This window comes from Pelecanus crispus, chromosome 14 (genome assembly GCF_030463565.1).
Source record: "Pelecanus crispus isolate bPelCri1 chromosome 14, bPelCri1.pri, whole genome shotgun sequence".
NCBI classification, from domain to species: Eukaryota; Metazoa; Chordata; class Aves; order Pelecaniformes; family Pelecanidae; genus Pelecanus; species Pelecanus crispus.
Window position 1 is genome coordinate 2,606,785 of NC_134656.1, and position 17,079 is coordinate 2,623,863.

At 55.8% G+C, this 17,079-nt stretch overlaps 1 protein-coding gene across 1 annotated transcript; it reads left to right on the forward strand.

The window, feature by feature from the left end:
* Positions 1-4,570: 4,570 nt before the first annotated feature.
* On the forward strand, positions 4,571-12,022 carry LOC104036382 (tyrosine-protein kinase Srms). The gene is made up of 8 exons (XM_075721073.1): positions 4,571-4,938; positions 6,977-7,098; positions 7,970-8,136; positions 9,179-9,317; positions 9,794-9,952; positions 10,941-11,122; positions 11,292-11,448; positions 11,829-12,022. Exons 1-8 carry the CDS (start codon positions 4,583-4,585, stop codon positions 12,020-12,022), a joined length of 1,476 nt encoding a protein of 491 aa, XP_075577188.1. The 5' UTR covers positions 4,571-4,582.
* Positions 12,023-17,079: the final 5,057 nt, after the last annotated feature.

Consider the following 17,079-nt stretch of genomic DNA (forward strand, 5'->3'; position numbering starts at 1 on the left):
TGCAGCCTTGAAAGAGAGGACGAACAACAACTCGCTGGCACCTGCCAGTCTGGAGGAGGTGTTTAATGGTTTTTACGTGTTGCAAATGATTACTCCAGGGACAGGAGCGGAGCACTTACGCAGAAGTGCTGTTCTGCCAGGCAGTCTTGTACTAGAAGGAGCATCCTCTGGAAGTCACGTTAGAGGAGAGGGCAAGCAAAGGCTGGTCTGTGCTGATAATCTCAACAGAAAGCAGAAGGGGAAGCCTGTAGTTTGGCCACACAATTTTCCAGTCTGACTTGGTGTGTCAGTTCTTATAGATTTTCCAGTTGAACAGCGGTCCCCATTAGAAATTTGACATAGATTGCAGTGTGACACGAGTTGACTTTTCCTTGCCATCATTTGCAGACCCTTGAAGAGCACTCTAGGGTTTACAGGGTCCCTGAAAAGTATTTCTGTGGGTTTAAAGGGCTGTTGCTGTTTTCATGCTGCAATCACGCATGCCCCAGACCTGCCAGGCACTGTACAAACAGCTCGCTCTGCCTCCAGCTGCCTCCCATAGAGTTTTTCTGCTTTCCCATGCCATTTCAGGTGCCCTGTGACCTGCACTCCTGCTCTCCACCAGCCGGTCCAACCCACTCCTACAGGGCTCAGAAACAGCAGCCACGAGACCCCACGATGCTCTGCCTCCTCCCACACCTCCTGCACCGCTCCCTGTCCCAGGACGACTGTACTTCTGCCTGTATTGAACCCTCTGCACTGACTGTCTGTGAGCCCCTCGGCCCCTGGACCATTTGCCTCTGGGGATGGGCTCTGCCCTCTTCGATGGTGACAGAGCAGCAGCCTGCCGAGATGCCACTTTCTTCCTTGGTCCCCAGGAAATGGAGAATAATTGAAGCTGCTTTAGTGCCACTGTTCCGCTCTTCTCTTCCCACGCAACGCTGTCGTCATCCACTACCCCTTGTCTGAAATGTCCCATGGGCACCCAACCAAAACAATTCGCTAAGAGGCAAAACCTTTCTCAAATGCACTGTGGTGCCAGGAAGCATCTGAAGAAATCTGGAAAAAAAAAAAAAAAAAAAAAATTTAAATAAACATGAAACCCAAAACAAACCCCCAGCCATCTTCTCATGCCAACAGAAAGAGCAAGAGGAACCTCAGGGCCCTGGCAAGCACGGTTTGGGCTGGGCTTGCAGTCCCTGCCAGCAGCGAGGAGGTGAACCCAAGGCCCGGGGAAGTCTCCCGGCTGTTTGGGTGCTTCAGGACGGGATGCCAGACGCAGCGGGCCGCGCCGCCCGCGATGCCGAGACCAGCCGCTGTGCTTTGCCAGGCGTTGGGTCACAAGCGGCGCATCCTCGGTTGAGTGACCGACCGTTACGTGCCCATCGCTCAGCAACATCTTCCTTGGCATGACCCACGTTCTCCAACTTTCTGCCCCTTTGGGGGATTAATTGGATTTATGTTTCTCTTCCTTTTTTGTTTTTTTCCTCCCCAAAAGGCTCTTTGCTGGAAGATGTATTTTGAGTGTAAGCGTAACAGGACCTGGAAGAGAACCTCAGATAATTAGATGTAATGGGCACTCTCATTAGTGGAGGGGAGCTGCTGTTTTCTGTCAATTAGTACAGGAGAACACGATGTGCAGTATTTGACACACGGATGAATGCAAAGTGCTGTTTGTGTTTATTGCTCCCAGGTGCTCTGCAACTAAACCAGGACTATGTAACCAGCTCTACTGAACAGCTCTTCTGGTTTTGTTGCCCTTTTTAGCGGTGCTAGAAACTAAAGTCCCTGCGTATCCACCACAGCCCCAAATCTGTGGGCAGATTGGTTTTTAATACATCCTTGTAAGCTGGTCGCAGGGACTAAAGAGAAAATACTTGATCCATTAGATATCTGTGCCTTCCTTATCCTTCTCACTTTTCCTGTGTCCTCCCATCTTCCTTCCCACAGTGCAAGGACCAGAAACGTGAACGTGCTTGTTCTTCCCCCCCACCCCCCCTTTTTTTTTTAGATGTGTTATAGTACCAAAGGGATTCAAAGCAGCAGGGATGCTCCTGGAATTGAATAGGAAAATAAAAAAGATACTAGAAAAAGGTTGTGATTTATCATCTGTTTCCTGGCGTGGGACTCTGGGCTGTGTGTGCGTGTGCTGTGCAGACACAGGTTTGCAGCGATGAGCGTGTGTTATGCATGTCTGGTAAGTTCAGCTCAGAGGCAGTATTTAGTCCTCAGGGATGTTTGTCATTTTGAAGTACTCTTTCATTTAGGTGCAAATTAAGGTCCAAAGCCTTGCTGCACTTGTCTATCGCTTGTACCACTAGCGAATCTAACCTGGCAAAGGTCAATAAAGGTAAATCAGGCTCCAGACTCCTTCTGCAAACCACAAGTTTACCAAGTCCTCATTCAAAACAGTAAAAGCATAAACGTTCGGTGCTTGATCTAATCGGATAATCTCTAAATGCATAACCAAGCGGCCCATTTTCCTCCTGACGGAACGTGATGTGAGGAGCAGACTCATCAGAAGCGCTGCGGAAGGACAGCAGAGGGGATGTCCTTCCCCACGTGTTGCAAACCCTTCTGCGCTCCATCCTCCGTTGCCCTCCCCACGCTGAAGTGGGAAAAACACACAGAGAAATGACACATCCCTGCGTGCCACCGAGCGAGGCTGTGTGCTGGGCAGGTGGGGGGAGATAAGGACAAGAGGACATGGGCTCAAGCTGCGTCGGGGAGGTTTAGATTGGATATTAGGAAAAAATTCTTCATGGAAAGAGTAGTCAAGCATTGGAACAGGCTGCCCGGAGAGGTGGGGGAGTCACCATCCCTGGAAGTGTTCAAAAATCGGGCAGAGGTGGCACTTGGGGACATGGTTTAGTGGGCATGGTGGTGTTGGGTTGATGATTGGAATGATGGTCTTAGAGGTCCTTTCCAATCTTAATGATTCCTAGGTTTTACTTTCATGATAAATGATGCAGCCACCAAGCCAGGAGGTGTGGGGTTGCTACTCTCCCCTTAATTGGTTTAGTGGTGGATGTGGTAGTGTAGGTTAATGGTTGGACTGGATGATCTTAAAGGGCTTTTCCAACCTAAACGATTTGATGATTCTGTGATCTCGGGGGAATTACCCGTATATTCAGGTGCTACTTTGGTAAGTAGGGAGCAGAATATTTTATTAAAGACTCCCCTTTTTTTCTAGGTCTCATCTGTGCAGCAACGCACAGAGCAGGCTCATGGAGCACGGCGTACTCCTGCCTTCTGCCCTGGGCTTCTCTGCCTGGGAGAGGGTGGGAAAAGTACTTGCCCCCAAACCCAGATACTGAAATCCAGCTTTTGTGGGTTGATTGGGTGCCATGGGACACCCAGGATGCAGGACAGGGCAAGCCCAGAGCTGTTGACCCAAGCATGGGTCCAGTTTGTTCTTCATACACCACACGGTTGCAGTCTGCAGCCTAAACCCCTACCATAAAGTTTCCTTTTCCTGTTCTTTTTAAGCGGCCTCTTTCAAAACCCAACTGCACACCCAAAATGAGCCGCCCAGCCCAATTACAAGCAGAGGAAGATGGAAATAATGGGCTCAAGGCCAGGAGCGGAGTTGCCAGGCACAAAACTCCCACTAATTAGATGGGACAGTTAAGCGACAAAACCCAGGCAGGGGCTGGGGGGGCTGGAGTTGGGATTTCTCACCGGAGCAGAGATCTTCAGGCGGCTTAAAGTGTACGTGCAAGATGCGAGGTGGAAATCGCCGTCCTTTGGCCGATGCCTGTGGTTGCTGGGGTTTGGCGGGGGGGGTCGTAGCGTGCCTGCATGTGCTGATGGCAGCAGGAGCCCGCACCAGGCGAGGACCTCCTGATGCTGAGGGGGACCCATCCCTGCCGGAGGCTGAGCGAGCACCGGATCCTGGTGGATCTGGGAAGTGGATTCCCTAGACATCCTCTGCTATGGGGAATTAGTGGGAGGAGGCAAATGCTTTTAGCGGGGTGACCCTGGGAGGTCACGGCAGACCCAAAGGAAAAAAGATCTTGTGTTATAAACCCCGCAATATCCACCCAGCAAATATCCAAAGCACTTCAGATCTCTTCTAAGGTTATGTCCTTAATTCTGTTTTAACTCTCACACATTTGTGGAGGAAAAAAAAAATATATATATACCCTCCCACACAAGTGAGATCAAGACTATTAACTGGAGTCACGCACTTGTCACAAGAGCTGCTTGAAGACGAGAGAGCTGTGTTTACCGGTGCTCTGGTAACAAGCAGGAGAGCACACTTTAAAATAATAATTTAAAAAAAAAAAAGCCGTTCTCCTCCTTCGAGAGTGGTGAGCCTGGCTCCAGCTGTGCCTGTCTCCCAGATGTGCCCGCGGGTCTGAGCGTGGGACTCCCGCCTGCAGACTCATCCCACCTGCAGACTCGTCCCACCAGACCAACCAGTTTCACTTTCAGAAATAGGAAGTTCACTGGGAAGTGCCGGTGAGCGCCCAGACGCGTGCGAGGGACGTGGGACGGCAGCATGAGCCGCCCGGCCGGCGGCATGAGCCTGGGATCGCCCCTTCCTCTGGCCTCCAGAAGCGCGGTGGCGTAGACACCGCATCGACCGCATCCGCTGGGGATGGAGCAGTTTGTTCGAAAGCGTTTGACCTTCCTGACATCCTTCTGGAACAAGCTCCGTCCCCGCTCCGTGCCGGAGAGCTGCTCGCTGGGGTATCTTGGTTCCGATTCCGTTTCGCTGCACTCGGAGCCGAACTCAGTTTCCTTCATCCCCAAGTCCTCTCTCTTTATCGCTTTATACGCTTTCACAGCCCGGAGCGCGGAAGAACTGAGCGTAAGCGCAGGGGACAAACTGCGTGTCCTCAGAGAAGAAGGAGAGTATGTCTTAGCCCGGCGGCTGCTGGGGGAGCCGGCCATGGGGTACGTTCCTGCCGCGTACGTGGCCAACCTCAGCCAGGGCACCTCCGCTCACCGGCCGTAAGTATCCCGTGCTCTGGACCCGGCGGGGGCTGGAGGCTGGACCGGGGTAGCACGTCCCTGCCCAGGGAAAGGCAGCGCTCACCCTCGTCCCCTGCTTCTGAGCTCCTCGTCCCCTGCTTCTGAGCTCCTCGTCCCCTGCTTCTGCCATCGGCGGTGGTGGGGCTGAGAGAGGACCTTCCGCCCCCTGAGCATCCCCGCCGTGAAGCTCCTGCAGCGCACAGCAGCGGGGTGGAGGTTTCAGCACAGGCTGGGGGATGCGCCGGGGGGCAGAGATCTGGCCCCCCTCCCCGGGCGCATCACCCTCGCACAGGATGAGGTGGCTCCAGGGCTGGGATGCGGTGCCATGGTGTGCATGGGTGCAGCTACCGTGCCAAATAACTGGGCTGCTGCTTGTCCTGGCTCCTCTCCCTCTTGCCTCGCATTACAGAGGAGGCGGCAGGGAGGGAGGGAGCTGGGGAAGCTTCTGCCTGAGCCCTGCCAGCTCCGAAGAGCCTGGGAGCGCGGGGAGAAGCAGTTTGGGTTGGGACCTGCCGGGAAGCCTGGAGCCCTGTGGGGCCACGGCTGCTGCCATCCATCTCCCGCTCCCGTGGGGCCCAGGGCTCCCTCCCTGTGGGTGCCTCTCCCACCCGATGCGGAGCTCGGGTTGATGTCTCAGCTCTGTCTCAGCTGGGGAAAGCCCAGGTTCATCATTGCATAAAGCAGCCTGGTCCCGACACGTCAGGAAAAGCACGCTGAGAAACTGCTGCTCCTTCTGTGCTCCGAGTCACGCCGAATGATGGCGAGCACATGGGCAGGGTGGGTGTAACCACCCTGCAGACTCCCCCGGCACTCGCCCTGCGCTGCCCGGGAGCAGGGCTAAAGGAAAGTAGTTGGGGGAAGCCTGGGAAGGGGCTTGAAGTGCAGGGGCAGCAACTGGAGCTGGTGGGATGGGAGAGACCCTCCCTCGCTCGCCTCCCTGCACGTGCTTTGGAGAAAGGCAAACCCAGCCTGCGCTGGACCGTGCTGGGACCACCCCGGTGAGGACCGCGGGGTCGGCTCGCTGCTTTCGTCCCATCGCGCAAAGCGGTCGGGCAGGCTACAGCTGAGCGTGTGCGCGCACAAGCTGGTGGTGCCCAGCCCCATCCCGCGGACGGGGGCGAGGGGGATGCCGCGCCACGGGAGGGAGGCCGGTTGGCAGCAAACGTGCGCGGCTTTGCAGCTGGAGCCGGCCGCGGGCACGCAGACTCTGCGGAGCCGCAGGTCGGAGCTGGGTGGTAATTTGTTCAGCTGTGTAACCCCGGCACGTATCATTTCCTGCACGGCTTCTCAGACACTGACGATCCCAGTTAATGACGAAACCTTCGGCTTCTCACGCCCCGGCTGTTATTAGACTGGCTGAAGCAGCCTCTTCCCCACGCTCCCATGTGTCCCGCTGAGTCGGGACCCAGCCAGCCAACCCGCCTTTTCTTGCTGGAGATTTGGTGACAAATCTCGGTGCTGATCGGGCACAGAAGAGGGGTTTGGCTGGTTCCTCCCTCCTGGCTCGGTGCTGCTGAGGTCCCCAACCAGCGCTGCCATGTCTGAGCAGCAAAGGGCAAGTCCCAGAGATGTTTTCACTGATGCGCTTTGCTCACGGGCTCTGAGAGCTGGTTGCGTCCATGAGCTGCAAGTCAAAAAGTACAAAGCGATCCTGAGCCTGTAGCTGTTGCTCTCGTGGCAGGACGCGTGGCTGCAACCCCACCAGAGCATCTTCCACGCGGCACTAGGAGGCTGGTGCTTTATTTACCGCAGGCTGTCAGCCCAGGCGCTCACCTCCCCGCTGCGCTGAGCCATGGGTGTAAACCTCCTGATTTTCAGACAGAGCTGACACCTACCCAGTCGATAACAGCGGTGACCAGACACCACTGGAGGAAATGCTTTAAAATAAATAAAACTGCAATAAAACGCAACAAGTGCCTGCAAAACCAATCCAGTGAAGCAGCCGCTGGGGTGGATGCGGCCCCGGCCGTGCACCATCTCCTTGCACCGCACTAACCCCTCTGCTCTGCCCCCCCAGCTGGTACTTCAGCAAGATCAGCCGAAACGAAGCCGAGCAGCTCCTCCTCTCGCCTCCCAACCAGCACGGCTCCTTCCTCGTCCGGGACAGCGAGAGCAGCAAGGGCGAGTACTCTCTCTCAGGTAATTTTGTGACAATTATCCAGAGAAAATGAGCACAGGGAAAGGAACCAGGCTGGTCCTTAGGCGCAGCTCCTGGCTTGGTCAGCACAGGGTGAAAAACACGGAAATACATTTAAAGCGCTTTACAGCACCTTGTTAACGTGAGTTGACTCTTTCTGAAAGCATGGGGAAAGGTAATAGATGCAGGTATGGATGGCCGAATTAGTGTGGCAAAGGAAAGTGCGTTGCTCCCGTCCGGGGTCTGAAAGCCATAAACAATTCGCAGCGGCTTAATGATAGTTTCGTAGCACTAACTCCCAGGATTTCATTCCAGCGGCTTTTGTCATCTGAGGGTTGTCTAAAAAAATATGCCGCCACTCCAGGTTGCCAGGGCCTGGGCTGCTCCCACGTACAGAAATCTGAATTCAGGGACTTTTGCACCAGGCAGCGCCGTTACCATCCGGTCTGATCCCCATAAAAACAACCTTGAGAAATCCACAGCGAACCCCGCATCCCGCCCGTCGGCCCCCCGGGCTGCGGCATGCCTGCAGGAGGTCCAGCTGCCGCTGGCTTCTCCACCTCGAGCAGCCGCGAGCTCTGCCGCTCTCCGAGCAGTTCGTTTGCGTGGGGAATTATCCCTGCTAACAAAGCATCGCTTCGCCAGCCCGCACGAGTCCCCTCAGCTGCGGCCAGCAGTTTCCTGAGCCAGGAGGTGGGAGCAAAGCGGGTGTTGGGGAGCGGGATGTAGTACCCCAGCGGGAAGTTGGGTCGCTTTAGGGTGAATTAAGAGACCAAGCGCCTGGGCAGGAGGAAGGGTGAGAGTCAGCAGGGAAGTGGGACGGAGCCAGCGACTGCACAAGCTGAGTCTTCCCCTGCCTGTGTCCCCCCGCAGTGCGCAACCACGCGAAGGTCAGCCACTTCCGAATCTGCAAGAGCCCCGGCGGCAGCCTCTACATACAGAAGGGGCATCCCTTCCCCAACATGGAGGAGCTCCTCGCCTTCTACACCGAGCACTGGAAGGTCATCCAGAGCCCCTTGCTGCAGCCCTGCAGCCCCGCGGTGCGTACGCCAAGGGCGCAGCTCGGCCGAGCTCCCAAAGGTGTCCAGGGTGGAAAAAAAGGAAAGAGAAATTAGGGAAAAATAGAAATAATTAGTCTAGTCATTTGGGATTTTTGCTTCATTAAGCTAAACTTAAAATACACCATTAGGATAGCTGCCAGCATCACCTTTTATCAGCTATGTTAAGGCCCGGGCATGGCATTTATATGTATTTTTGACCAGCCAAAATGCACAAGCTTTTCTGAAATGTCTTCTCCACGTTGAAGACTAGAAACTGTGTTGTTACAAACCCCTTTGATACTGCATCTGCAAATACCTGCACTTCCAGTTTTTTCCCTGGATTATAATAAGACCACATTGCTTTTATATAGTTTTCATGCCAATTAGTGTGGCACTCATAAGTCCAATTAGAGTATTAATGCCAAATTGCCGACTCATTTCCTGATTAGAATTCCATCCACTGATTATGACTTAGAAATAACAATTAAACACGTGAATAATTCGAGAGTGAAATTGAAAGGTGGAAGATAAAAGAAATGCTTAATGAGCTGAAGTCTAAATCAGCCATAATATGCAATAATATTCATCGACTCATTTTTATTTATTGGTGGAAATGGAGAAAAGCCACCTTTGAGGTCTGATGAGGAGTGAATTATGACTTGAATTCCTGATATTTCACATAGTCTCCAAAAATCTCCCCCCCTTGCACACGTTGGCTCCCAGCAGAGGTAATGCAGAGGCTGCCCCACGTGCTTTCATAGAATCATAGAATCGTTTAGGTTGGAAAAGACCTTTAAGATCATCCAGTCCAACCATTAACCTACACTACCAAGTCTACTCTAAGCCAATCAAGGGTAGACTAGACTAAATCAAGGGTAGACTAGACTTTGTGACCCTCCTGAACATTTGGCAACACCAGTGCAATGCAGGTGGTGGAGCACCACGTCCTGCTCACTCCTCCGTGGCCACCGCCCTTGGTGGGCACTGAGAGCTGGTGCAGGATCCATCCAGCTGGTCCAAGCGTGCAATGCCCATTTTGCAGACCCCCCCTGAGAGGGACGGCTGGGAGCGCCCGCGCTGGGAGTTCACCTTGCGGAGGAAGCTGGGCGAGGGCTACTTTGGAGAGGTGTGGGAAGGACTGTGGAGGAACACAGTGCCGGTGGCCATCAAGATCATAAAAGGTAAGTGGAGGAGCAGATGTTAACAGTGGCCTACTGGCTCGCTAATTCACTGCCACATCATTCACCCCTTTTTGTTTTCTAGTCCTCTTGGTCACTGTGTCTGTCTTACCAAGCAAACTGTGGTAGGATGTGGCAAGTAGCCACTGGACTACTTCTGTGTATCCACCTAAGCCTGGGCTTCACTTTTATAAAATGGCTCCACCCAGTGGGTTTGTGATAAAGTCACATCAAGGCCAATGGGTTTGTGATAAGTAAAGTCCTGATGGGACTATGATCCTGAAAATGGGATCCAAAGCCCTGTGGAAAACATCTCTTGGGTGTTTAGATCTGAGACAGAGGGTGTGCAGACAAAAGCTTTGAGAGCAGGGGTGGGCTGCGAGGAGGAAAAAGGTCCTCATCCCAGCTGGAGGTGCTGAGCTCCCAATATCCACGTGAGGAAGTAGCTCACGGTGGCCGTGTTGGCTTTCTCCCCCCAGCTGACATGAAGGCAGAAGACTTCACCAAGGAGATTCAGAACCTGAAGCGCCTGAGGCATGAGAAGCTGATCCAGCTGCACGCCGTCTGCTCGCTGGATGAGCCTGTGTACATCATCACTGAGCTCATGCGGAAAGGCAACCTCCACAGCTACCTCAACAGTGAGTACCGGTGCCGGCACCATGGGGAGTGGGCTCCTGGGGCAGTGCAGCTCTGCGGGTGCTTTCCATGCCCTGGCATGGCCCTACAAACCCAAGTGAGGACCCTAAGAGAGAGTGAGCCTGGTTTCCATCCCACTTAGATCAGTGGTAATGCAGAACAATCCAAAGGCACTTGGTGGAGGTGGTCTTGGGTGACCCCAAGACCCAAAGACGCAGTCTGGTGTGATCCTTCTGGTGTCCATGTGGGTTGGGTGCCTATCACTCCCTGGGAGCCCAGCTGTGCTGGTAGGGACCTTCATCCCTCCTTCTTCTCCCACCCATGGGCTGCCAGCTCCCATCAGTGGACAGAAACCCCTCTGCTGTATTTGGGCAACTCTGCCTTCATTAAGAATGAAACAGCCAAACCTCCCCCTGGGCCCAGCGGCATGGTTTTGTTCACCTGTAGAGCTAGTAACAGGCCATGGTCCACTCATCACCTGGCCATCAGTTTATTTTTCTTGGCCTTTCTTTTCCTGACCCAGTAATCAGTCTTGAAGGGAAACAAGACAAACAGCTCCCACCAAGACCTGTTTTTCTACTGGGTACACCCCCCCCTCCTCCCCCACACTGACCTCGTTTTTGGTTGGGGCTCCAGCAGCATTAGGTGCTGGAGGAGCTGGAGCTTGCAGGTAGGACGGGTTGAAAGGCTTGGCTGGAGATTTGCATGGCAGAAGGTCACCTTTTGCTTTGAACGAGCCACAAACATCTACATCCTCATTGCAGTGCAGGGCGCTCTTCAGAGCTCACTCCAGTCCCATTCCTGAGGAGCACATGGCTGCGCTGAGCTTCCCACGTGGTACAACCAGGATAGTTAGGCAGGACCTCCAGTGTGAGGTTTTACACGTTCCCCTGGTCCCACATTGCCGGCACAGGGTCTCCTTCCAAACCAGAACACCCAAAATAGATGTTGCTAGATTGCACCCAACGCTTGGATCATCTGGGTTAACAGGTCCTGAAGGGAAGTCCCTGGACACTTCCCACCTGCTCAACATCGCCTGCCAAGTGGCGGATGGGATGAGGTACCTGGAGGAGAAGCACATTGTCCACCGGGACCTGGCAGCCAGAAACATCCTGGTAGGAGAGGAACTCACCTGCAAAATCGCTGATTTTGGACTTGCCCGGCTCCTCAAGGTTGGTCAGTGAGATACCGTGGTCCCTCCCATCACCCCAAGCCACCAAGCTGCCCCATGCTGCAGCCATTTTCCCGCTTCCCCTTTCCCAGCCCGCAGCCCCAAAAGCAGTGGCTGTGTTCTGTGTTCATCACACCATCCCTCATGACCCACCTCCCATTGCTTTTCAGGATGACATTTATTCCACCAGCAGCAGCACCAAAATCCCAGTGAAGTGGACAGCCCCAGAGGCAGCCAACTACCGCACCTACTCCCTCAAGTCCGATGTCTGGTCCTACGGGATTCTGCTCTACGAAGTCTTCACATATGGACAGATCCCGTACGAAGGTAGGGCTGCCAGCCCCCTCCAGTGCCGCTCTGTCCGCATGCCAGGCAGCTTGCCCATGGTCCCCAAAAGCCAACATGTCATGAATTGTTATACTGTCCCTTCCACAAGGAACGTGGAAGCAGCTCCTAGAGCGTGAGCAAGTTAGGTCCACTTCGGGCATTGCTTAGAGGGATTTTCAGTGCTTGCAGAATGGGTGCAGGAGCTGGGGGCAGGCAGGTGGCATGGGCTGGATGATCTCCCACAGCCTCTCCTCTACCAGCCTCGTGGCAGAGACACAATTTCACAGCAGCACCAGTTGACATCTTGGGCCACTGCAGGTGTACTTTCAGGGCATCCTTTGGGGACATTAGATTCAGGGACATCTTCTCCTTCCTTGCAGGAATGACAAACCAAGAAACCGTACGGCAAATCACCAGGGGCTACCGCCTTCCCCGGCCCAGCTCCTGCCCTCCTGAGATCTACAGCATCATGCTGGAGTGCTGGAGCGGCAACACGGAGGAGCGTCCTACCTTCCTGGCCCTGCGGGAGAAGCTGGGCTTCATCTACAGACGGCTGCTCAGCTCCCTCTCCTGAGGGACCCCTTCCCACCATCCTTCCTGCACAAGCCCCTCCAGGCCAGCTCTTGCCAAGAAGCTCCTTCCTTCTGGTTTGCCCTCTGACAGGGCTCTAAGGAAAGCACACCCCCCCCCCCAAAAAAACGAGCCCATGGTCTCTCTTGGTCAGGATGCAGGGAGGTGGTCAAGGGAAAAGGCAACAAGTTGTGGAGAACTCATTGCCAGCGCTTGGCTGTGTAGCAGTCTGGAAAAGCCCCGTGGTAGTGAAGGCATCACCCAGAGTTTACATCTTCATTCAGCCAGTAGGGTGGGAGGTCCCTGCCGCTCCCCACGCCAACGTGAAGGTTTGCAGTTTGTGTTCAGTTGTGGCTCCGCTTGATTTTTCTTGTAGTGTGTGTCCGGTGTATTTATCAATAAATGTGTGTGCATCCATCCGCGTGAGTCCTTGCAGGGCACCGCTGGATGCTCAGCCCTCGCCACGCTGCTCCCCTCCCTGCCCAGGAAGCAATGGTTTGCAACCAGTCCCGCTCTTGCAACCACAGATCTAACCATCTCCGTGTCTCTTTGGTCTCTCTTCATCCAGGTACGCATTAAACCATGTGCCTCTGCCACCCCTTTCCCAGGCAGCAGCCCTGCTTGCCCCGAGGACCCTGCACAGGCACCTCCTGCCTGGGCTGCTCCGCTCCAGCTCCTTGCCTTGCTCACTATCGTGTGGTTATTCCAAGAAAAATGTCTGTCTGGGTTCACATATTTAACTCCTGCTTAGCCCAGGTGCAGGCAGCGCTCGGTAAAACGCTGCGTCACCCTGCTTTGCTCTTCATCACAGCCACGGTGCAAAGCCGGGAGCCGCTGCCACCACCCCCAGCTCTTGGCCGAGCCCCTCTCGCGAGGACCTCTCGGTCCTGGGGTCCGGCAATACAGGAGGACCTTGAGCCTCTGGTCCCCCCCCACGCCGTGGGGAGTGTTTGCGCTGGCCGAGCCCCTTCTGCCTGCCCCCCATGCACGCTCTCAGAGGCCGGGCTGTCCTTGGCAGCGGTGGAAGGACTCGCTGCAAAGCAGCACGGGGAGCAGTGCCAAGGCCCCGGGCTGGTGCAGGCGGCCTCCCCGGGGCCGGCCCGAGCACCGAACATGCTCGGGGCACCGGTGGTGGGGCGCACGCGCCACGGGTGGAAGGCAGCTGGGGCTGCCTGGGTTTAGGTTTCCTCCTCACAAGCCCATTTTTGCCTGTTTGCAGGAGAAGGGGTGACCGGTAAGATTGAAACAACAGCAGGGTTGGAATATATAGTTTATATAATAAAGTTTATGCAATAGCCTCTCTGTTTGAGCAGCATCCGAGCTGTGCAAACAGCAGAAACAAGTCTGGCTGTTAATTGAGCAGTCTCTGTGCACGAGGGGCCTGGAAAGGGGAGGTGGGAATGTGGTTTCAGGGTGTGATAAATTCTGAGCCGGCCACGCTTCCTCTGAAGCTCGAGCAAGGGCGAGGCGGTTGCTGAGCCCTCGGGAGCTGCAGCCGTGCCCCGGGAAGGTGGCAGCTCCGGGTTTGAGTGTTCAGCGCTGGAGAAAGCAACAGGTTGGGTTTGCCGCGGTGTTTGGGCACAGTTGCAAGAGGAAAAACCCTCATCTTGCAAAGCGTTTGGCAGCCTGATCAAACACCCAAGCAGCGAGCGCACGTGCGCACAGCCCAGCTCCCCTCCTCTGAGAAACTAAAGACCGAAGCCGTGCCGGGCAGGTGATGGATTTATTGCATGCCAAGAAAGGGCTGGGATGTGCGCGGTGCAGGGCTGTTGCAGCAAGATATTAAATTTGCAGGTCTGGCTGCCACCAGATGGAGCTAAAAATTAAGCAGGAGGAGAAGGGTGTGCGTGGGGTGACCAGGGCGGTGGGGAGCAGCCGTGCATGGCCGGGGGTCCCTCCAGAAGCCGTCGGGGCTGGCCCAAAGCAGCTCACGCTGCTGCAGCAATGGCACGATGGCTGGCACGGCCGTGGGGACATGGCGCTGCCCACAGCAGCTTTTCCTTCCTCCCCTGCAGCTGCGGGAAAAGCCGATCTGCTGCTTGGGTTTGCCCTCTGGCACAGTCTGCTGGGGTTTGGCATTTCTCTGAGTCATGACTTGCTTTCTAAAAGTAGACACAGTCGGCAGTGGGGGAGCCTGGATTTTCTCACTTTCTCCCAGGATCTCAGCCTGGGCTGGACACTGCAGCTCCCCGCAAAATCGGGGCTGCTGCAAGGATTGGGCTCTTCCCAAAATCCATCCCACAAAGCTGCCAGGGCCACGGTCCTTTCCGAACCCCTCTGGGGTGGGCATTGCAAATACCGTCGTTAAAGGCAGTCGCCTGCTCTGCTTTCAGCCTGGCATGTGCCCCGTTTGCGGATTCAACTTGACCGAGCGGCATTTGAAACCCCAGCGGCAGGCTAATGAGATGTACTTGAGCTGCACAGTTTGTTTCTATTTTTAAGGTGCCACACTGGCCTTTGAAGGGTGAGGGGGAAGCAAAGCTGCTGGAGGAAAAACCCCAAATTCCCCAAGCAGCAAGAGGCAGGCAATGAAAAGAAATATTTCTCACGCCAGGGCTGTTGCGAGAGCTCCTCCAAGGGCAGCGGGGTGGCGCGAGGGCTGCTGCAAGGGCCGAGAGCGAGTGGAAAGCATTGGCTATTTTTTTTTTTTTTCCCCCAAATATGTGAGTTAATCAACAATCTGAACGCGGCATCTCATCCAGCAGCACGAGGCAGCGGCGGGGGGGGCAGAGGAGGGGACGTTGGTGCCGTGGGAGGTGGGTGCTTGCCCCCCCCCCCCCCGAATTGCAATCCCAATGGAAAGGCAGGGATGCTTAGGGAGGGGAATGGCGGATAAAGAGCCCCTTTCCTTGTCTCAGGTCTGTCGCCCAGTGAACCCCTCGCTGCCCCATCGCAGAGGGCAGCCCAGTGACCCAAGGCACGGGGAATCAGCTGGCAACAGCCGCGGGGATGGAAAGAGCACAAAAACAAACGCGCTTGGCTTGGTTTCCTACGGCTTGTTTTTGCACGGCTGAGTGCCACAACGGGGCAAGCCAGTCCCCGCGAACACCAGGCACCCACAGCAACCGGGCGCTGCCGAGGTCTTTGCTCCCAGCCGTGCCACGGAGCTGCCTGGGAATGCAGTCTCGGGAGGCTGGGCTCTCCCTGGTTTGTTTTGGATTTTTTTTTTTTTTTTTCCCCCTTTTTTTTGGCCCCCAGCAGAGCGGCAGCCTGAGTCTGTGAGACTTCACAGATATTCAGAAAAACCCCCTTTAATGCAGCAGGGCTTTCAGGCAGTTTTACTCCGCTGGACAGGGAGCCGCTGGCACCAGGGCAGCCACTCACTGAAGCCGCGGTCCCCGCTGTAAACCTGACCCGCCTTGCAGCCACGCTTAACCTCCGTGCAGCATCCAAAAACGGGATGGAGGAGCACGGATGTGCTGGTGGCATCGCAGCAGGCGGCCACAGCAGCTCACCCAGCGCTGGGTCAGGCCGGGGAAAGTGCCCAGCTGAAAACCAGGGACACCAGGCTTGGTGCCTTTGCTCTGCCGCAGCCTCCCCTGGGTGCCTGGGGACAGCTGCTGGGTCTGACCCTCCGCGATCACGAGACCGACAAGCAAATACGGCAATATTGACTGTACCTTTGTGTGTCCACGCTTTAATCTGCAGCCCCTGAGGCTGCAGGCTTGGAAAAAAATATTTCTCCCTCCAAACTCTGGGACTTCTGCTGGGAACCGACAGCAGACGAGACCCCGCTGCTCCCCTGAGGCTTCCTGGGGGTGAGCGGCACCCGAAGGGGTTTGCTGGGGCATGGGAGGACCCCCGAGCAGTGCTTGCTGGCACGAGCCACCGCCACAGCCACAGCCACCCTTCCCAGCTCACCCAGCCAGACAGCACACCTTGTCTTACTCAGAAAGGAGCCCCCCGCAGCCATTCCCTTTGGATGCACACGCTTACACAGGGGGAGCGCAGGGTCCAGTGCTGCCCCAGCCCATCCTAGGGACATGGGGGACGCAGACCTGATGACAAGGACTGCCAGCAAGGACTGCCGTCTGGAGACGCAGAGCTCAGGGCAAAGCTTACACATTTTTCCCCTACCAGAAACAAGAAGCGAAGCTGGAAGTGACCCTAGATGCCTTTGCAGCGTGGACAAAAAGCAAGAGCAGCCACCTCCCCGCCCCGGCTGCTCCCTGGGCCAGGCAGCAGGGAGCTGCCCAAACACAGCTTTGCCCTTCGCCCCTGCTTGCGGGACAAAGTCACCACTCAGGGGTCCCACCGCTGCCATCAGGGCTGCGGAACCTGGTGCACGCAGGGACTGTCCCCTATCTTGTGCTGGGCGTGAAAGCAGACCGGAGCAGGAAGATTTGGCATCTTTAAATCCAGCCCTGCCATGGTTTTGTTTGCCTGCGGCAAGAACTGGGACCTTGCCCCCCCTGCATGCAGGTACCTGCAGGCTCTTGCGTTCTCAGTGCTTTATCGAGCAGCACTGCCCAGCTATCAGGCTGCGCACGGATGGGCCAAGCAGCCAAGCTGACTAATTCACAGCAAAAATCAGCGAAACACCACTTAGGGGAGCACAGCACATGGGCCAAGCTGGGCTCCAGGGCTGCCCAGCCCGGCGCACCCTCTGAGCTGCCATCCACACAAGCTCCAGCCTGACATCAGACCCCCAAAATGCAAGCCCTGAGCAAGCCGCCTCCCTCTCCGCTGGATACGGAGGGCTCACTCCGCACCCAAATCCTTCCCCCAGCGCTGAGCAGACCCAGCTCAGGCACTCGCTCCCAAACCACAAAGCACTGGAGCGGAGCGGGGCAGCGATGTGTGCAGGGAACGGAGCGAGTTCAGTGCCAGCAGGGACAGGCTGTACAGCCAAGTAAGGAAGAAAGGGTGGGGAAGTCATCTGCAGCATCGCTGCAGCCGAGCCCGATCTCGCTCACATGCAAAACACACACGCACCGGTGGGTCGCTGGCACGACCCTGCCATCCGGCATCACCGGCCTGCACGCTGCGCCGTGTCCCGGTCTGACCCCACCGACATCCGCAGCAGCGCTCCGCCCTCCCACCCCGGATGAAAAACAACCC